General features: G+C 38.0%; 1 protein-coding gene across 13 annotated transcripts in view; it reads left to right on the top strand.

Annotated features, from left to right (window-relative positions):
• The window catches only part of LAMA2 (laminin subunit alpha 2), a 4753606-nt gene that overhangs the window by 4444799 nt on the left and 285582 nt on the right, over positions 1 to 23225 (top strand). For 12 of the 13 annotated variants that reach the window (XM_044064325.1, XM_044064344.1, XM_044064333.1 and 9 more), the window contains 2 exons: positions 4034 to 4093; positions 14388 to 14500. In XM_044064325.1, coding sequence (XP_043920260.1) covers positions 4034 to 4093; positions 14388 to 14500 — 173 coding nt within the window. The remainder of the gene's footprint in view (positions 1 to 4033; positions 4094 to 14387; positions 14501 to 23225) is intronic. The other variant, XM_044064371.1, reaches the window with a different exon arrangement.

A 23225-nucleotide genomic window follows, 5' to 3' on the forward strand; every position in this document is an offset into this window, starting at 1 on the left:
TAACATGCACGATTAGTGCATTTATTGTTTTGGCCCCGATCACCCCAAAGTGGATTGTGAAATATATACATCGTTCAATCCTAAGGCGACTGTTGATTGTAAAAATAAGCTCATACTGAAGAGTCTTCTTCCTTCGACCTTTTCAGAGGTGTTATCTGGGGCTCAGCCCTCAAGATCTGACAAAACAGAGCACAGGAAGAGGCCATCGGCCCTATCTGGGTCTTCTACACCTTCCTTGGATCCAATGTTGGAGCCAGCTCGAAAGAAGTCAAATCTGAAGTCCAGATCATCTGATCAGCCAGCATCAGATGTTCAATCTACTTCCTTCGATTCAGTGGTGTCAGATCCGAAGCATTTACTCCAGGTGAGGTATGCATCTCCCTTAGATCCAGTACCCTCTAGCATTTGCTCGCCTTTTTTGGAGAGACGCCATCATTCCAGGTCCCCCTCTCTAGCTTCATCCTGTCATTCTTCCAGAAGCCTGACAGAAGTTGACATAGGTAGAATGATGAGAAAGTTTCTGTTAGCACAGATTCAGATGGGAGTTCTTCTGGCTCCTACCCCTTTGGGTCAGGAAGCCCTTACCAGTACTATGACACCTATCTCAGTTCTTCTCCAATCTGACCTGTGGTTTCAGAGACCTTGGATCCAAGTTTTCTGGGACCATCTGTGTTGGATCCAAAGATCATCATATCTTTGGCTCTAATGCATTTTTTGAGTGTATCAGTCCCAAGCATGTTAGAGCCAGACAACTCTCAGAGCTGAAGTGCCCCTGTCGGATCTGAGGCATTATAGTTGACTCCATAAGTTGTCGGAGCCATCTCTGCCCATTGGAGCTTCAGCACTGGACATCTCAACTCTGACCACTGCCTCAGGCAGACTGCCCTCAGGTCAGGGGGAGCCAAGGGTCCAGAAGCATGGCTTCTCACCTCTGTCGGCCTTCTTGTCCTCAGGGCACTCTCCATTCAAGGTAGTGGAGTGAGTGTTTTCTGCTTCTGCAGGATGGATGGTTCTTCCTCCCTCAGATCTCCCCCGTATGGATTCCATATACCTCTGTGCCTTGAGCCTCATCACTCTACTCTGCAGGAATAGCGAACCCAAACTCTCCAGGCTACCCAGCAGGGTATTCTCATTTCATCTGATACTTCTCAGTAATATCCCACTGAAGAAGTCCTTTGGAATAGAAAGTGCAAGAGGAGGCACTTAGACTTTCACCAATAGGTAGTCACTGAAGATACTGATTTTGATGAGTGGGAAGGGTCCTCAAGATCACCACCTGATGATACCCCCTTTCCCAAGAGGAATCAGAATTCTGAAAGCCTTTGGGTTTGGCTCATCTACCTCCAGGGTGACTCCAGCCACCAACGAGCTCATTGATTTGATCTCTAGGCAGGCATGGAAGGAACCAGACACTGTTGAGCTGATCCCCAAATGACAGGACAGGATTTTGGCACCACCAAAAGGAAGAGAGTTTTGAAGCAAGGGAGCACCGGCAGATACCATGGCCATGGTAGCAGCCACAAAGAAAGAACTTGCAGAACAAAGTTCTTCTGTCCATCCTCCCAACAAGGAGGGAGTCAAGAGCATTGGACAGATTTGGGAAGTGTGTATAAGCTTCAGCGACCTTTGCACCTGTTAGAAATCTTTTAGACACACAGCCAATCCCTCAGCCATACTTTTTTGATTCACAGATTATCATGTCCAGGATCACAAGCAATGGGTGTAAGGCAGGTTTTAACAATTCTGATGAGTTTGCAAATTTAGGGCACAATTCAGGTTGCAATTACTAAAGGCAGTTTTGGGCATCACCATATCATCTATTCTTGTTTCTTTGGAATATGGGAGGAAACTGAAATACCTATCAAAATCTCATGCAGGGCCCATGAGAACATGGAAACTCTAAACAGAAAGCATTGTCATGAAGAAATGAGTTAGAGAACCAAACGTGGTAAAATCCTTAATCCATCATTGGAAATATTGTGTTGCAATGGACCACAAGACCGTAACTGTGCTGTAACATACTCTGAGACCTTGCTGTTATACCTTTCAACTGTCCAGATTTTCTCAGAATGTCCAGATTTTTGCCTTAGATTTTTGGTCTGTTTCACAGAAAATATGTTGTTTTCTGAAATGTCACTGAGGATCATTCACTAAATAATGATATACATTTAAGTTTCAGTCTTCATGTCTTACAGAAATGCATGCTGACACAAATCCTATTATCCTGGCAACTTTCTAAGTTCATAAGACCAATATTTAAAATCTGTCTCTATTTCTGGGCTTTATTTTATATATATATATATATATATATATATATATATATATATATATATATATATATATATGTGTGTGTGTGTGTGCCTGTGTGTATTATTTTTAAAAGTCCTTGCTTGTGTTGATAGAGTACTAATTAATCAGTAGTCTTTATGGGCCTCTGCCTTTGGGAGTGGGATGACTGCAACTCATTTGTATCTATCTGGTGTAATTCTATAGGTTAGAAGAATTACACCATGCAAGTTTATAGAAAAACGTGGCATAGAACAAAAATAGCAAATAAACAAATGAACAGTTCTACTGAAAAGCATACATAGAAGGAGTCTTGGACATAGGTTTTAATTTAGCGCTTGTGCTCTTTTTATTTTATTTATTTATTTATTTATTTTTATTTTATCAAGAACTCCTTTAGAATTAAAACCCTCTTCACATACGAAAATTGTGTGCCGATAAAAGTCCAGGCCTTAATGAGTCTGTGAATATCAAATGTTTTTTGCTAGCACAAAGGTTGTAAAAGTTATAGAGTTTATTTAATTGCACATTTATGTGTACATTTAAATACATAGATATGTTTTTATTGTTACATTCTCCTTGTGTTCTTTCAATAGAGTTGACATTGTACCAGTTTTTAGTAACATTTTTCTACATTTTTGCTGTAAGATCAGAATTAAGGAAGTGTCATGGGATTGGTCTTTGATGATCTTGTGATTTTATTGGTACTATTTTTAAATCATGGTGTGTGAAGAAGGTTTTAATTCTGAAGTTCTTGATAAAATAAAAAGAATGAAAGCACTAAATTAAAACCTGCATCCAAGACTCCTTCCATGCTTGCTTTTCAGTAGAACTGTTTGTTTGATATGCAATTTTATAGTTTAAAAATGAAAGGTAAGGCACATTGAAGAAGTCCAAAATAAAGTTATTACACCCTGTGGGACTAGAATCATTTTAAGGAGCGGTGCAACCTATTGCAACAAGTCTGAAAGATGCTTCTGTTGCAAAAGGTCTGGAAATTGCCAATGACTAGTTCCAGTTGTGCCTGTATTTGTGAGTGAGTTAAAATACAGAATCCTGGTGTGCCCTGGAATCCTGTTTCTACAGGTCTGTCAACTTGAATATCATTTTTTAAAATGAACGTATAAAAACATATATTTACTGTGACCTATCCTTTACAGTTGCATCATTATAACATTCTTTAAGTGAAAGACTTTCAGAGATGTGTGTAATGTCTAAATACTGATTCTGTAGCACATGACATATGAATGTGAACTTTGTTAGTATAAGATATCTTAATCTAACCTGATGTTCACTACAATATATCTGGGGTAATAGTAATATGTTGCCCATTTTGCAACCATTTCCTAGAATCATAGCTGGTTACTCTCCAACAGTTCCTGAAACAGAGTAATATTTCAGGTATTCATGCAGTGACATCTTCTGTCTAGACTGATTTTTAATTTTGTTTTTAGAAATAAAAAAAAAGTTACGTGAATGAAGAATGTTCTGTTTACAGCACGTAAGATGACTACCACAAAAATATAATACAGACAGGACAGTGCAACATAAAACTACAGTAACAGCTTATAGCATCAAATTAGTGGATTTAAGACTATGTTCCCACTGGCTGTTTAAATGCTGCTGGCTGTTTAAATGCTTTTTAAACAGTGCTTTTCTTTTCATCAAATGCTAGAAACTCTGAAATAAGCTATGCTTGAAGATTCTGCCTACATTAACTGCTTTACCTCACTTTACTGCTTCATAGGATTCGCTTGTAGCCGAAGTAAGAAGCGCCAGGTTTTCCAATGACCTTGACTCCATTCTGGTATCTTTCAATATGTGAAATCATTGTTGGTTCTTTTAAACCATTTTTTTTTTCATAAGGAAGAAAATCATGCTGCAGAAGAAAAACTGTGTTTTTTTCAACTGTATACTATAAACTGTTTAATTGCTTTCTGCACTGCTTGGTAGTCATGATAGATTATAGACGTACTGGTCAGTTTCTGTCCTACTGTAACCACATGGTGTATCATATCAGGAAATTTAAAATATTTCTGCCAAGATGTAATTGAGTAAACTAAGTTGCTGGCAAAGTCTAGTGTAAGAATACACTGAGATATTGATAGATATGCATGAAACCAAACAGTATAGAGCAATTAGTGTATTATACTGTAAATACTGAAACACAGTTTTTCTATAGCATGAAACTTTCACTTATGTAACCTTCCACCATGCTAATCCATTAATCTTTTGCTAATGCCTTACCCCCTTTTTCTGGCTTGTGTACTACATTAATAATATTGAGAAAACACATTGGTCTAAACTCAGCCATTTTAAACAGATGAAAATGTTGCTTGCTTTAATTTCTTTGCATACTGTCAAACAATGTCAGAAAGCTGAATTTAAATAAATCATTATCTTTCTAAAGTATGTACTAAATATATGTTAAGTGCAGTCTTTTGTTTTGTTGCCCCGGTGCTTCTGAAGACTGTGAAAGAGAATAAAGAGATACCTCTTTCATGATATTGTAGCAGTGAATGAAAGGGGCAAATGTAGCCCAGATGAAGTAGACCTTCATGGAGTCCATTAATCTTTCTATAAAGTCATTCTTTAAGGTGTTGTAACTTAACTTGTCAAGCTATTTAGGAACATGTTCCTCTGATAATTGTGTTTTTATCTTTCTTCCCGTTATTTGCAAAGTAAAGCCTACTGCTGATAAACAGTACAGAAACATTTTTTTCCAAGGAGGTCACCTGGAAAGCTGTTGACTGATCCTCCATTTCAGTTCTATCTGAGCTTCACCATTCCTGTTCTATATGTAGTGTAGCATCGTAAATATACATTTTAATGTATCTGTGTTCCACTTAGCAACCACCTGTGTCATCATCAATATAACTGTTTTAACAGGCTACCTTTTTTAATGTGGTTTTCATTTTTGCCACCATCTCAGTCAGATCTAGAAATGAACTTACACATACCTGATTTGGTTAAATATTTTAAATTATAAGATACAGCATAAATAAGAAACATGTTTAGTTTACTATTTCCATTCTTCATGATTACATATTGACAGTTTTGTAAGAAGATTTTTTAAATAGTTACATTGCACTGAATTAAAATGGCTGTTCACATTTTCTAAATAGTTTGTCTTAGCTTCTTTTATTTTCTTATAAATGAACTACACTTCTAAAAATGTACGCACTTTTGCATTGTTATATGCTGCCCATTCTACTAAATTTTATAAACTATCCAGTCCACAAGCAGAAAACATACATTAAAAATGCTCTAAGTACCCAGAAGACCATAATTCAAAAACATTGTTGTGAAATAATATTTCAGGTATGAAATTAGATTTAAATCTGAGTTGCAAATGTGTTTTCGTGTAACTTTGAGGAAGCAACTACATTCCAGTGACACAATTCCTTCCAGTCTGTTCAATATACTTTTCTAAACCATTAATTAGATTGCAATGACATACTACTATTAACAGCACAAAATATTGTTTCTAGTGTCAAGGTTTCTGTTCAGTGTTGTGGAGTCCTTAAAAATATTTCCTGAGTGTTAATGTGCATGTTTTATTAACCTTGAATAAAATATACTATGATATTTAATCATTTGAAAAATATAAGCAAGTTTGTAGTAATGTATAAGTGTAATGTATTTAGGGTTAAATTTGCCATGTTTTTTTATGGGGAAAATGAAAACAATACAAATTACAATTACATTTACTAAGAGGAATTTCGGACTGTGACTGTTTTTTTGTGGACTTAATATTTTCTCTCATTCTGAATATATTCATTAATGCAAATAGAAAACAAGAAAAGTACTATTCTACATAGTTTCCTGATTAGTATAAAAGGAAAAAATATTCGGGATGGGCAGGAAACAGTTACTGGAAGACAAAAAGGATTACTGAGAGTGAGAAGCCTTAAAACCAATATTCCCCCCCCCCAGTATCCCTTTCCAACTAAAGACAGCCATTCTGCTGGATTTTTTTGCTAGTGGGAGCATCATCATGGAGGGTTGTCCCACTGGCAGTGCTGCATGGTAATGAGGAAATCCAGGAGAATAGCTAATGCTAGTTAAACATATACTGTCCCCCAAAAATGGCCGCAACTTCTGATTTATACTGCTGATTGATTTTGAAAATTGCTCAGCTGTGTAAATTTGCACAGGTAGAGGAAACTCTAACACTGTCAAAAGATGGCAGTCATGCATTGACACCAATGAAAGCATTTGAACTGCATTTACGTTTGGTGAAGACATGGGAGTGGAGGATGTTTGTGTGTGTGTGTGTGTGTGTGTGTGTGTGTATGTGTGTGTGTGTGTGTGTGTGTGTGTGTGTGTGTGTGTGTGTGTGCTTATTGAAGTGTGTGTACATCTGTAGGAACATGAATGAACTCAGATGGAGTGTGTTTCTGAGTGCGGGTGTGTATGTCTATCTGGATGGTCACACTAGGGTATTTAGGCAATGGAGAGTGGAGAATGTGCATGTGTTTCTGTCTTTATGTGGATGTATATGAGTGTGAATGTGTGTGTGTGTGTGTGTGTGTGTGTGTGTGTGTGTGTGTGTGTGTGCGCGTGCATGGGTGAATGAGTGTATGAGTATGTATGTCTGTAAGTCTGATTGCCTGTGTGGGAGCTTGTTTGATGTTGAGTGGCTTCATGTTTGGTGGTGAGGAAATGTCTGAGACTTTTTGCGTATACACATGGGTGTCTGAATGTATGGAGTCTGACTGTATGGCGTTGCTATTACCAATGTACTGCATGGGCCACTAGAGAGAACATGATCACTATCACAGATCTGACAGAGCTAGAGGTAGAAGGTGTGCTTCAGAGATATACTAATAAGCCATTAATGAGATCTTCTTTATCACAATCTTAGTTTATGAATCACATTATCACTAGTCACTTAACATGACCTAACAGTGGCAAGTAATTTATGCAAGCAATGGGATTCTTCTTGAATCCTACAAAATTTCAAAGTTGCAGGAAAACATGGAAACATATGAAGTTACAGAGAACATATACGCTTACCATGGAATCTTGGAAATTTCTAGCAAACATTTATATATTTTTTTTTATTTCAAAAGAACATTTTAATTAAAAAGGTATTTAAAGCTATCAGTTTGAGTTACATTTGTGTTCTTCTGAAGACTTAAAGAACTGATGTTTGATTTATTTGTTGAAAATAAAAACAAGAAGTACAATTTGAGAATTATATTGAAAACCTGCTAGCACATTGTACAAGCCTGTATATTTTCATTACTTGCAGAATAGCCAGGGAATTATTATGGCTAGGCTTGTATAGGCCCTAGGGCGGATAGCCTAGTACCAACCAATGAACCTATGAACCTATGAATGCTTAAGTCTTCTCAGATTATAGTGTGAAGGGTTTGCTCTAAGAAGATAATACTTTAAAAATATGGATATAAACATATATGACTGACAACTGCAAGTTCCTTTTACAATGATACATACATTTGCTGTTGTATTTGCAGCCTATGGGCTTAGTAAAGCTGTCTTTTAAAATTAGATTTAACTGACCAACTGTAATCCTTTGAATGACTCAGATTACATTTTTGGAAGTATTATTCCATCAGTGACAATGAACGTATCTTGGAAATAGTCACTTAGAATCTTAATTAAAGGGTTTTCAGGAACTTCATTGACTTCCCTGTGCACTTTTTGTTACTGTTTAACCATACCTCTTTCCAAATAAGCAGCACAATGCTTTAACATTTCTACTCATTACATTTAGTTTAATGATCTGTGCAATGTTTCAGTTCTTAATTTATAGAAAGTCATTTTGTCTCATATGTTTACCATATTTGCATTTTTATTTTACTGTTTTCTTCCTTTTTTATGCATATATGCATGCCATACAGTGACAGTCATAAAAGTGAAAAAAGACACAACACCAACTTGATATGCTGTAGTCAAGTAATGCACTGCAGGCAGGATCTAAGCAAGATAGCACACACTCCATGTATAGTACATTATGTGGCTGTGGAACAACACATTAGACAGTAAGCATCCACCAGTGCATCATGGGTCTGAGTGACATATCCAAGTGGAGGCACTGATCATCCCAGTCCACACAACATACTTCTCCTGTTTATTACACAGGGTAGGATACACTAGCTGCAGGGCTCATATTATAATTGTAGATAGCAGAGAAAGGAATCACCTGCATACAACATGTAGTAAAGAAGAATGACATTTGCACAACCCCTCCATGAGCACTGTACACACCTTCCTATATATGTGGGCCATAGGCAACCCACCACTGTGGATAGTAGTCATAAGATTGCAGACTGTATAAAGCTTAATAGCTTCACAAGTATATACTAGGCAATTAGTTGTTTGGTCATTTTCAGTCTAGCCAGAATACCAAGTATCGTGAGTTACCTTATACCTCAACAAGGAACACACAAGATTGGTCCAGTGAAAATGTGTGATTGCCCATCCAGTTGTTTAGGGCAGTCTTCAACATAGCTAAGATACTGCCTTGCATAATATGCAGAGACAGTTTATTCTATAGGTGGAGAATACTCTTGTGTAAAAACTTGTCTCAAAAATGTTGTCCTATTAATTTGTTGGCACACATTAAGGTCCTTTTGTGTGTAAGTGCTTGAGGAACCATTAGATGATCATCATTCTCAAAGCTGCAGTAGCCTTTGGCTATTTAGGTTGTAACCTGCTTAGGATATAACAAACATCAAGTCTTCAAACAGCTCTGGCTTCCACTCATACCCATATTCGGACTAATGACTGGCTAGTCCCCTTCCAGAGATGTCCCTAGAAAAAAAGAAACAAAAGGTTAGACATTATTTTAAAAAGACATTTTTGTCTGTTCACAAAGATGATTTTCTTACCTTAGCTAGGTGATTATTGCAGGCTTTCTATACTGGAGAGCAAAAAATCCACACCAGAAGACTAACTAGATCACTGTATTCCTGAAGAAAATACATCAGAGGATTGTAATATAGACAGAGGCAGGGCTTTTTCTTAGTTAACTTCTGAAGTCGAAGGTTCTTTTTCAGATGAAAGTTTGTCCTCTATAATTTCATTAGAGCAGTCCCAGGATAAATTATGCTTTTTGTAGGAACAAGTGGATGTTCCCTCTAAGCTATGGAGCTGTTATGATGTAATGCAAGTGGATTTACCATGTTACATCCATTCCTCCTTTTATGCCAGCATTGAAGGATGTGTTAAATGTTGTTTGCAGTAATCCTGGCTTTCAGCCTTCAGTGACCCAAAAAGGCAGAACACTTATTAATACTTATCTCTGAAAAAGAAGATAAGGTATTGCATCATTTGAGAATTTCCTTCTTCCAGTGTATTCTCTCAGGTGTTGTTAGCTTGTGAGTTTACCACAAAGCCAAATTCAATCAGAAAACTAAACAGCTTCCCAGCTGTCAGTAAAAAGTATTACATCACCAAGTAAATCATATAACCTGAGAAAACACAAAAAAGTCTCTTGAATAAAATAAGCCAAATAACTAAAAAAGAAACATTTATTAGGCACACTTAGGGCTTTCGTATCTCTAATGTCTCAGGACTTCTTCAGAGTTAAAGAACCTCCTCTTGAGTTCATTATATAGCTACTCAATTAAAAGACACACCCATATCCACAGCTAGTCAATCCTCTAGAAATTTAAAGAAAGAGGATCATTTAAATACATGTTATTACATTGCTAAAAAGTGCCCCATATGAAAAAAACATCTAAATTCATAATCACCTAATATTAATCGTAAAGTCCAAATCAAAGTTAAAAACTATAAAAACATTCTTTCATATTTGCACAAACACTAAGATGTTAATCATCTCAATGGTTTATTATCTAATAAGCTATTGCCATCAGTTTTAGGCAACAAGTAAGGGATGTAGACTCCTTGAGACCATAAGGATCCATGGTGTTGATCTTAAGTTGCCACTTACATTCCAACCATATCTGGTCCACTACATCCATGATAAAGAAAACACATTTATGTCCTTCATGGTTTTGGATGTGTTTCCAGGGAACATTACTAGAGTCTTGTTTTTGACCTCCCTTCAGTGCTCATAAACTGTTTCTTTCACTGCTCTTTTGGTTTTACCAATTTAGAAAGAGGTGCATTTTGTACATGAAGCAATATATACTACCCTCCTGGTGTCACAGTTACATTTTCCCTGACTTGTGATTTTTCCAAACCCTTAAACCATAATGGAATCACCCTCCAAAACTGAAGGATATTGGGGACACCTACCACATTTTGACATTGTATTCCATCTTGTGGTGCTGTTTGAGGGTTTATTTGCTGTTAATCCAGTCATTTTCAGTTCAGGGCCCTGTCCTTTGATCTCACCACAGCCACCCAGTTGTTCACCAAATGTATGGCAGTGGTTGCAGTGCTTCTTAAGCTGCAAGGGTTTTAGGTGTTCCTTATCTAGATGAGTGTCTCCTCACTGCTCCTACCAGTCCTCTTCTAGTCTGGGCCAGAAACTATCTACTCCAGCTATGCACCAACATAGGAATTACAGAGAATCTCAACAAATCTTAATTCGCCTCAGTACAGACTCTGGAGTCTCACATGGACACTACATTCAGATAGCAAGGCTACCACAAAACAGGCTGTTCATTTATAGAATCAAGCAATACAGCTTCTTTCTCATAAAAAAACACCTTCCAGACTAGTCCTACAGCTCCTGGGAGAGTGCAATAGTGATGGACCTTAGGGTTAGGGATCAATGGTAGCTTCCATCACCTTGGTTCCTTTGACAAGACATTATATATGTCAATCAGGCATCAACCCATGTCCTTTCCAATCCACCTTATGAACATCTTTGGTAGTGTCCCAGAGTTTTCAAAAGCCACAGTGACCAAAATGCTTCCCAGTTAGGTTGGGGGAGGATTATATGGCAAAGATGGTCCAAGGCATATGGCCCCTAACAGAGAATAATCTTCACATCAATATCTTAGAGATGAGGGCAGTTCATCTAGCATCCCCGGCCTTTCAGGATGCCCTTCCTCTAGGGCTGATCTCTATGCAGAAGGACAACATGTTGATAGTCTGGTACATCAACAAATGGGGAAGCATGCTTATATCCACTGTGTCAAGAGGTGATGAGAGTGTAACTGTGTATCTTCCAACCACTTTCTGATAGCAATCTGCATACCAGGGAAGTCCAACGTTCTATTGGACAGGCTGAGAAAATCTTTTCTGCTACCTCACGAGTGGCCTCTCAGTCTAATAACATTAACAAAAATCTTTCACCAGTGGGGCCAACCATGCTGAAAACTTTTTGCTTCTGCCATCATTTCCAAAGGCAGCAGGTTGTTTGCTCTAATCCTTCCAGAAGAGGACTCACTGAGAGATGCTTTGTCCCCTGATTGCCCCCCTCCCCCAGTCTTCTATATGTGTATCCACCAAATCCCCTAATCCTGAATTTCTGCAGAAAGCATCTCAACAGAAGAACATGGTCATCCTCATTGACCCTTTGTGTCCTCAACAGATATGGTTTGCCTTTCTCAGACCTCATCTGATACACCCTCCTTGGGTGGTAGATCAAAGTACAGGCTTTCTGTCTCATCCGTCTGGAATGCTTCATTCAAACATTTAGGCTTTGAAATTAACTCCATGGTTTCTCCATTTCCTATGATGGCTAGTCAGTACGGGCTTTCTTCCCAGATAGTTCACATTGTCACATCTTCTCAGAAAGCTTCTGCTAGAAAAGTCTACAAAGTAAATCAAAAAGGTTTTTCATTGTGGCTTCCAATAGACATTTAGATCTCTTTTCGGCTCTCATGAGAGCAGTACTGGATTTCCTTGCCTCAGTTTTCTATTATGAAGTCAAGTTATCCCACTATCAAAGTTTATCTAGAAGCAATTTCAAATGTTGATGTGGGTAAGAACCACACTTCACTGGCCTCTCCTAAATTGTGTAAGGCTTTCATGAGAGGCACCTTCCTCTTTAGAACTCTTATTAAGGATACCACCCCTCTGTTGGATCTCACTGTACTGCTCCAAGCAATGACTCAATCTCCATTTGAACCTGCTGCCAAGACGGACTTAAAATTTTTGACACGGAAAACTATCTTCCTGATAGCCATTACTTCAGCAAGGAGAGTATCAGAACTCCAGGCTCTGACTTGCCAACATCCATATATTATTTTTCACAAAGACAAGAGTGCCTTTGCATAGCAATCCATCCTTTTAACCTGAAGTAGTTTCAGAGACTTCTTTCAATAAAAGCATTAATCTACCGGTTTTCTTTCCAAAATTTACTAATTTTGGAGAATACATTCTTCATTTGCTAGATGTTCATAGACAGTTATATTTCTATCTTCATTGGGCCAAATCCATCAGGAAGTCAGGCTAATTGTTTGTATCATTCTCCAAAGCTATGTTGGGCCAAGCCATTTCAAAGCTTACCCTAGCTAGATGATTAACTAGCTGCATTTCACAGGTTTGTAAAGTTAAAGGTTTGGCTCTATCAAAGCAGCCAAAGGTACATTTGACAAGATCTTTCTCCACTTCTACCTTCTTTTCTAGGGTTTCATTGCTAACATTTGTGCTACTGCCACGTACTCTAATGTTCATACCTTTACATCAGATTACTAATTGGATTTGTTTTTCAGTAACAGGGAAGCTTTCAGTTCTGCCATTCTGCCAAACATCCTTCCATGAAACCACCATTGGAATCTAGTAGCTAGGGACTCTGTCCCATTAGTTTTGGAACAGATGGAAAAGACAATATCAGATATGAAAGTTATCTACTCACCATAGCAATGGATCTGTCTTGTCTGTTTCAGTCCTTCCTTAACTCTTCTCCCTCCTTCCCCCTTCCATTTCATGATTTCATGGAAGAGTTTTCCTTTATGGCTTCTGGTATGACCCTATAGTTTGCCCTTGTGCAGGACTTCACACTCTTGCAGCTCCAGAGCAAGTCTCTTTTATTACATCTCTTTGATCTTCTGCCTAACGTTTTCTAGTGATATATGGTATATATCTATATATTTATATCTATATATATATATATATATATATATATATATATATATATATATATATATATATATATATATATATATATATATATATATAGTGTGTGTATATCTATGTATATATATATATATATATATATATATATATATATATATATATATATTTATGCATATATATGTGTGAATATATAATATATATATATATATATATATATTTATGCATATATATGTGTGAATATATAATATATATATATATATATATTTCTATCAATATTTGTATGTCTATATATATATATATATGTGTATATATATATATATATACATATATATATATATATATATATATATATATATTATATACGTATATATATATATATATATATATATATATATATATATATCTGTGTGTGTGTGTGTGTGTGTGTGTGTGTATTTAATTTGCTTGCCTTTAATGGTATGGCGGGCAAACTCAGTCTGTGGTAATAATGAAAATGAGTCTGGACAGCAGGAAAAAAAATAAAAACAGCTGTAGTGGAACACACAAACTGGCAATGGCACTTTGCCAGCTGAAAACCTTTACTATTTTACATAAATAATTGAGTGCTTTCATTCCTATATTTGATGGAACTTTCTCAGAACTACATTTGAAATAAAAACCTCATATTAAATAAGAATTACACCATATCTTGTGACCTATGACAGCCAATGAAAAAAACTAAAATAATTATAATTATAATGTGATGTTTTTATTTCAAATGTAGTTCTGAGGAAGTTCCATCAAATACAGGAATGAAAGCACTCATCTATTTATGTAAAATGTTAAAGGTTTTCACTGTGTGAAGTGCAGTTTCCAGTTTGCGTGTGCCACTACAGCTGTGGTTTATCAGTCTGTGGTAATGTTGGGGATAGGAGGAAATTATGGGTAAGGGGAGGAGCATGAGCTACAGATCCTAAGCCTGAAAAAGTGGCCAAAGTCAGATCTGAGGATGGATCTGAACAGCTTAGGATGGAAACAGGCAACACAGATCCATCATTATGGTGAGTATATAACTTTCATTTTATACAGTTGTCAGCCCTTTGGTGAACGCTAGTTACAATATCTGATTTTCATTTTCATTTTTGATACAGGGCCCATGTGCAGGAGATGTGTCACCAGCTGTGCTGCATGAAGCTAAACAATTTGGGCTTGCCAGGAACAGCCATGTTACAATTGATTTTGATGACACTAAAGTTAGACAAAGGTATTTTGATTTTGTATATAGCAAGATTGATTATTTATTTAATTTTTCATCTACCATTACATGTTATATTAAATTAGAGCTCATCAACAAATCTGAAATACTTTTAATATTGTTTTTCTATTGAAAGGAATTTTATAATCTGCTTTTAGTATTTAGTTAGTGTTTTTCATGAAGTTATTCTGAAAAAATGTGTTTTATCTGTACATTTAAGTCTTTGTGTGCGTCCGTATGTTTGCATTTGTGTATATGTGTTTAATTTCGTCAGGGATGTGAATGGGGAACAAGGCAGTATGAATCTAAATACTACATCTGAACCCACAGCAGGCAAACATATACAACATTGTTTTAATAGGTAGGAAAAGACATGCTTATACCATGTTATACCTCACAGGGAGATACACAGCCCAGATTAGATAATCCTTAGTTTAGAAACTGCAGATAACTCAAGAGTTTAAAACTGCTAATTATTAGATCTGTTGTGTTATCATTTTAATTAACTGCAAGTGCATTTTTTATAATAACAGTGAAAATCCTCCTTTCCCCAGCACACAAACACACAGTTCTAGCTGACTTACTGCAAAAGAAGTGATTACCATTTCTTCTCCCAAATAATGCACTGCGAGTCATATAAAGTTTCGTAATGTTCTAGAACTGTGATCTGCAGAGCTATGCACAGACATTCAACCATCATGGAACCAATATATACCAAAACAAGCAAATTAATGTCTATTTAATGGTTAAGTAGTTATTAAACTTGCAGGAGGTGATAGTTATGTAGGATTTTCTCAATCTTGGCTTGCATATTTAATCTCTTGAACTTGGATAGTGGGATCAAACCAGGCTAGATAGGAATAAAAGTCTATATATCTCCTACCGTGAGCAGAGATTAGCACACCATTCATGGTCTCCAGGATTGCAAGTTTTCTGGCACTTCATATGTTGTGATCTGATGTTGTCAGTTTTCATTCATCCTCAATGTATGGGATGCAGATCCAATCTCAGATCAGGCTTGAACGTTACTACAGCTCACTGAAGCCTACAAATGCTTGAGTTCTTCCCTACCCACAATGCTCTGGTCCCCTCTCACTTCAGATCTCATTTGTCGTTTTCAGGAACAGACGTGGTTGCTGATAGCTCTCGAGTATTCTTTGGGTGATAAGTACATTTCTTGATTATATCTTCTTCTTTCCTCTATTTCTACTTCCCTTTGGTGTATTCACTTCTGAATTCTCTCTGTGAACTTTCACATTTTTCCGTCCTCTTTGTTACCATCATTGGTATTTTTCCCTACCCTCTTTCAACTAATTAGCTTTTACTCCCTGTGACCATTGGTCTTCTTCATTACCATAGTTGGAATTTTCCCCTTCTCTTTATCTTTCCAAAAAAAAAAAAAGAATAAGAAAACCTAGCTATCTTTATTTCTCCTTGCTGTGTTTGCACGCACGTGTGTGTATGTGTGTGTGTGTGTGTGTGTGTGTGTGTGTGTGTGTGTGTGTGTGTGTGTGTGTGTGTGTGTGAGTTGTATTCTAAATATAGAATATTATTCTTCCTGGACATGTCTGAGAAAAGTTTTAAGAAGTGCAGGCTATGTGCACACAAGATGCCCATTTCATATGGGCATTTTTTGTCTGTTTATTGCCTGGGGCAAGATCACCTTAACTGACCACCCAACTGACCTTGTCATGTGATGTTCACCATTCTACTCCTAGGGACAGCCGACCCAGAGCTTCCAGTCTACTCAGTCTGGGATGCCTAGCTCTTCCGATACTTCCCTAGATCACCCCACTGAGGAAGCCCTAGAAAGAGATGGTGTAATAGGAAACACCTGGTCTCACCCGAGGAATCCCTCACCACTGATACTGACTTTGATGAAGGAGAAGGGTCTTCCAAATCACCACCTGAAAATGTCTCCTTTGCAGACATCCTCAAGCTCCTGAATCAAAAGGGTGGTTGATCTGCCCACAACCTATCTAGTGAGGAGTCAGTATACCTGAAACTTTTGGGACTAGCCTGTCTACCTCCTGGGTGGCCATGCCTCCTGACAAACTGGCAGATTTAATTTGTCAGAAGTCACGGAAAAAACTTTTTCAACAAAACCCATCCCCAAAAGACCAGACAAAATTAGGGTACCTCCAGTAGAAAGGTAATATTGGAATAAAGGCGTACCAGTTGATGCCATGGTTGTGGAGGCAGCCAGTAAAAAGGAACTCACTAAAGAGAGTTTGTCTGTTCATCCCCCTAATAAAGAGTCCAGGGCAATGGACAGACTGGGAAAGCAGGTATATGCTTCAGCGACATTTGCCATACGTTCACTGAATTGCCTAGCCCACTTCACAAGACTGCATAGAAACTTACTTAAAGAACTTTCAAGTCCGTTAGCAAGGATCACTATGGAGGAGGCCCAGAGTTCTGTGATCCCTCAGCTGGCTACTTTACAATTGGTTGTGAACTCATCCATGAGGCTTATCGCCAAAGCAATGGATGGTGCCTCACAGGCAGTGGGTTCAGGCTTACCCATAAGGAGAGAAGCTTGGATGCACCTGTGTGATTTTGTGGAACCTTTTAAGTATTCCTCCGTCAATGCTGCAGTTGAAGAATCTTCACTTTTCAGTCCTACTGCAAAGGAAACTCTCCAGGTGTGAAAAAGATGAGAAAACGTTGTCTGCCATTAGAGTACATTCTTCATCCCCCCAATTAACCTTTTCTAGGAATCAGCATGGGGGCTGCAAAATGTGGTTCAAAAAATCTCAAGGTCCTTTCCCTGACACATGTGGAACTAGTTCCCCCAGAAGCAGAAGGGGAAATGGTAACAACAGAAAACACCCTTGTGGCAGAGGAAGTCCACAGAATACAGTGTCCAGTGATACTTTCTTTAATTGGCCATATCAGCGCTTCTGAAAGGAAGTCTGATTGTGTTCCTCTGGAGGCAGTCCGGGGTAATTTTTCTCTGCACCAGTCACCCTAAGTATAACAAATGATATTTGTGTGCAGAGAATTATTACCAAAGGTTATAACATATCCTTTTTTCCTTCTACACCCATCAATAATGAAGCTCCCGAATGTTCCACCCAGCCAATCTGATCCAGCAATTCATAGAGTTCAGAAGCTACTCGCAAAAAGAGTCATCCACGAGGTCCCACCAGACCAGACAGGGTCTGGAACTTACTCAAGGTTCTTTTTGGTTTCAAAACAGATGGGGGACTGCAGACCAATTTTGAATCTCAGCATGTTAAACAAGTTAGTCACACACACCAAGTTCAGGATGGTCATGGTATGGCCCATTCTACCCTTTTTAGGGAAGGATGACTGGATGTGCTCAGTAGACCTCCAGGACACGTACTATTACATAAAGATAAATGGATAGTCCAGGAGGTTGTGACACTTCCAAGTGGGAGAGAGTTACTACCAGTTACTACCAGTTCAGGGCACCTCACCACAACCTCCAGGGTGTTTACCAAATGCATGAGAGTGGTAGCAGTCCATCTAAGGCTGCTGGGAATCAGGGTGTTCTTATATTTGGATGAATGACACATCACCACCCCAATCACTAATCAACTGATACAAGCAAGAGACCAGGTACTAGAAACTTGCTTATTTCTAGGGATCACAGTGAATCTCGACAAATCATACTTGCAACCTAGCCAGAAACTGGAATTCATTTGCACACTCTTCAACACTCTATCCATGCTTGTGTCTATCCCATTTCTGCAGCTACAGAACATCAGAAGCCAAGTCAGGAAAATCATCTGCATTATGATGATATCGGCCAGAAAAGTCATACAGGCTCTAGGCTCAATGGCTTTAGTACCCCTAGCAAGGTATCATATGTGAGTTTTACAATGGATGCTACAAACCCAATGATCCTTTTTCACTCATCCTATGTCTACAAAGGTAAGAGTGACATTCTGGGGAAGTCCAATCTGATAGCAGACAAACTCACCAGGTCCATACTATTACCTCATGAGTGGTCCCTCAACCACGAAGTGGCAAAAATTATCTTTCGTTAATGGGGTTAGCCTTGCTGTGATCTATTTGCATCTCCCCTAAACAACAAAAGCAGCAGCTTCTTTGCCCTAATCCTCCCAGCAGGGGAGTCACCAAGGGATGTCTTCTCCTCAATTGGCCTCCCAGTCTGTTATGTGCCTATTCCACAAATCCCCTGATCTCCGGATTGTTAGAGAAGGCAGTCAGATTGAAGAGCACAGTAATCCTCATTGCACCTTACTGGCCTCGGCAAATGTGGTTCCCCTTCCTATGGCCTCAACTACTATCTCTGCCTTGGATTCTGGATCTGACTGCAGAGCTTTTGTCCCATGCAACAGGGCTGATTCACTCAGACCTTTCCAACATCAGACTGACCACATGGTTTCTCAAATTCTGTTTCTGGCAAGGCAACCTATGCTTTCTTCCCAGTGTGCTCTATTCTCCTGTTGTCCCATAAACCTTCTACTAGGAAATTGTACAAAAGCAAGTGGAAAAGATTTGTATTTTGGGAAGAGAAAAATCACATAGAGGCCTTTACAGCTCCTAGATATGCAGTCCTTGAATTTCTGGTGGAATTGTTTAGGAGCAAGCACATCTACCACTAAAGTTCAGCTTCCAGCAATTCAGAACTTCCATGTGGGATTACACAATTCTTCCTGAAGTATTCCTGAAAGGTACCCTTTTGCTAAGACCTCCTGTTAAGGACCCCATTCCCCTGAGGGATTTAACTCTAGTAATACAGGCCCTGACTCAATCTCCCTTTGAGCCTTCAGCCAAATGTAATTTAAAATGCCTGTCTTGGAAAACAGTCTTTCTGGTCACTATAACATTGGCCAGGAAAATATCAGGCCATGCTTTATTCTCAAAACCCCCATACTTGGTCTTTCACAAGACTAGGGTTACCTTATGGACCAATGCTTCCTTTCTACCAAAGGTGGTGTCAGAATCCAATATTAATCAATCTATTCATCTCCCAGTATTCTTTCCAAATTATGGTAGCCAAAGGGAATTCTTGCTGCATTCATTGAATGTCCATAGACAGTTGTGCTACTATTTGCATCGTACAAAAGGTTTCAGGAAATCAGACCAACTTTTCATTTCCTTTGCTCACCATTGGTTGGGGCAACCTGTCAAGAAAATAACTATAGCCAGATGGATAACAGAATGTATTGCTTTGGTGTATGCAAAATTAAATATTCCTCTCCAAAAAGCTGTAAGACCTCATTCTACCAGATCTGTGGCAACGTCCACGTTTTTTCAGTCTACAGCTTCCATGGATGATATCTGTGCTGCTGCTACTTCGTCAAATCCGCATACTTTTATTAATCACTACAAACTAGATCTGGTCTCAAGGGGAAGAATGGCTTTTGGAATGGTTGTTCTCAGGACTATCCATGGCTCAGGCAGCTGGGGACTCTGTCTCATACACTGAGGATAAATAAAAATTGACATCAGATAAAGAAGTTATGTATTCACCATAACATTCTCTGCCTGTTGTCTAGTTTCATTTAGCTTCAACTCTCCAGCCACCAACCTCTGGCCTTTTGGTTCAAATTCCCTCAGTTAAGAAATATGTTTGTAAGGACACAGTCAGCATTCCTTGCTCCCTTGGATTTGAACTCCAGTGATGGCATCCTGCATAATTCCTTGTTTATAATTGTCCTTATTCTCTCAAGCTATATGCATTATCTGAGGTGAGAGAGGACCAGAGCATTGTGGGTAGGGAAGGGCTTGAGAGTTTGTAGGCCTCTAAGAGCTGTAGTAATGGCCGAGCTGGATCCGAGGTCAGATCCAAGTCCAATACATTGAGGCTGTTCTACTTTTGTGAGGCAGTGTTTTGTGTTTTGGGCTGAATGAAAATAGACAACACAGATGGAACATCATGGTGAGTGTATAACTTTTTTTAGGTTGTTACAAAAGTATCAGCTTTGCTTAGTCCAAAAAATAAGTAGTAATTGTTTTATTTTAAAGCATTTTTTGCTGCTTTCCCTGTGTTGAATTTGCAGTGTATTTAACCTTGTCACCAAATATTTGTGATATTTTTACACTGCATCAAAGAACCCATTCTGGTAGCAAATTGGGAGTCTGAATGGAGAGATGAAAAGTCAGCAAGCAAAGGAGAGTAGTAGTAGTGCTGAAATTGAGTTCATCCTCAAGTCTTGGTGAGTTTCTTCATGAGGTGGACCCTGTTTCACAAATTCTCACCAAGGTGACACTGATATATGACACTGATATATAGACTGTATTTATATAGCATATATCATGGACAGTAGGTCAAAAACTAAAAAAGATAATTGGGTGTACAAGAACCAGGATAAAAAAGTGCCCAATCCTGGTATGCACACTGGAGCCAGGACTGGAAAAGATAACAGTGTAGAATCCTCAAAATACAGATTCATTCCTACAATGGGGCCAGGCCAGGTCCAGGTCCAGGGGGAGGATGACCCCCCACTGTAGAAGGAAGTAGCAGTCCACAAAAATCACAAAAACTGATAGGCCAAAAAAGAGCCATAAAGATGATAAAGTGGACTATTGAGGATAGTAATGTCTTTCAGCTTTTCCCGGTTAGGAGTCGCCACAGCAGAATGCTGGTCTGCTAATGATTGGCAGTGGATTTTTACAGTTCAAAATTGCCAGACTGACTCCCAACCTTCAAAGAAGACACACCCATTCACACACGTACCTACCTGCATATCTTTAACGTCACTCGACCGTGGGGAGGACGTGCCGACTCCACACAGAAGGCACTCCAACCAAGAATCAAATGGGGAATCTCTTGCTGTGAGGCAACAACGCTATAAGAAAGAAATTATGTATTGTTACTATTATGGAAAAAAGCCCAGAATTTCCAGACACAAGATATACAAAATGATAAAGAGAGAAATTAGAGGAAAGAAAAATACTTTGCAAGAAAAATTGTCAGAAGCTTCAAACAAACATTTGTGTTCATTAATACAACATATTTATGAAAAACAGTATATAGATCAAGAAAACTTGAGCTGTTTGGAAAAAGAAGCATCTGAGGAAGTTCAAAAATGTAAACAACTAAACCAAGAGATGTTTGCAAAGTATAAATAAGAAATATAGACATGGCAAAGAAAGAGAGATTTGATATGGTGCAATATTTATGCAAAGGGGAAAGCCAAATGAATCAATGTAAAGAAGGCAGCCCCAATGATATTTTAAGAGAAATAAAGGCAAAGGCATCTGGATATGGACAATTTCACAATAAAAAAAATAATATCACAAAGATGAAATGTAGAAAAGAAGATCAGTAAAGCAGAAGTTAAAAATATAGAAGTTGAAGTTATGGAGTGCTTGCGAAGTGAAAGATTTGATGTAGAAGGTCTAACATAGGTTACATCACAGCAGGATGAAGTGAGTCCCCAAAGCAGGAAGAAACAGGAAGATCAGGAAACATCTGAAAAAGAAATATGGACATGGGGAAGAAAAAGAGATTTAATGTGGTGTAATATTTATGCAAAGGAGAAAGCAAAACTAACCAGTACAAAAAGAGTAGCACCAAAGATATTTGTAGAGAAATACAGGCAAAGGAATCCGGACATGGCAAACTTTACAATACAAAAAATAAGAAAACAAAGAGGAAAAGCAGAAAATGAGATTAATAGTGGAGAAATTAAAGAAATAGAAACTGAGGTTATGGAGTACCTGCAAAGTGAAGGATTCAGTGTAGAAAATCTAATTCAGAAAGCACCACAACAGGATAGAGTAATAGATATCCAAATTAAGGGGAAACTAGTGGAACAGGAAGCAATAGGTCAGGTGTTATATGAAGATAATTTGGAGCCTTCCACAGGAAACCTGGTTAAAATGTTCACTTGGAGCTAGACAGCAAGGGAAGGAACAGGAAACTGTGGAAACTCTGATGCAGTCAATGTTGAGGAGGGATAGACCAGTAGGTTCCCATATGATAGAACAACAGATGGTACATGATGAAATTGATGAGAATGTGTTACTGGAAGATGCTATAGAACTTTCTATAGAATGCTCACAGGAAATGGAAAACAAGGGACATGCCCTCAGTTTAGAAGAAATTGAGCTAAGAGAAGAATTGCTTGATTTAATAGACATGGACAGATGTATCAAGATCAATGAAAGAAATAGACTGCAGAAGGTTAATAAAACCTAAAAAGTCAGAAGTCCAATAAAACAAATGAACACAGTAATTAGGACTGTTCATAGAGATCCATGCAATATAACAGAAGTGTATATTACTGTGCAGCTAAATTAATAACTGTTAAAGTTCTACCACAAGAGCACAGGGTAGTGAGGGAAAGGAAGGGGAGAAATTGAATACCATCATGGAAATATAGAATAGAGAAAATTATAAAGCAATTAAAACAAGGAGTCTCACTGTTAGGAGACTATAGGAGAAGGAATAGATCAACAAAAATACTAAGAAAGAAAGATTTGATAAAAGCAATGTGTAATATTAGAACAGACTAGGATCTATCATGAACTATCGCAAATAACAAACTAAAAATTTCAGCACAGGTGGAAAAACTTAGAAGATACGAAGATAAATATAAAGGAAAAGTGCAAAATAAGCAATTTATTGATGACCCAAAAAAAGGTTTTATAGAGAACTGGGAAATAAGGTAAAAGGAATTGAAAGACCGCCAAAAAAAGAAGAAATAGATGCATTTTGGAGAAGTATCTATAAAGATCCTGTAGAACATAACAAAGATGCTAAATGGATAGAAGAAGTAAAAAAAAATAA

The sequence above is a fragment of the Protopterus annectens genome, chromosome 1.part0 (assembly GCF_019279795.1).
Source record: "Protopterus annectens isolate FY-2018-M chromosome 1.part0, PAN1.0, whole genome shotgun sequence".
NCBI lineage: Eukaryota > Metazoa > Chordata > Ceratodontiformes > Protopteridae > Protopterus > Protopterus annectens.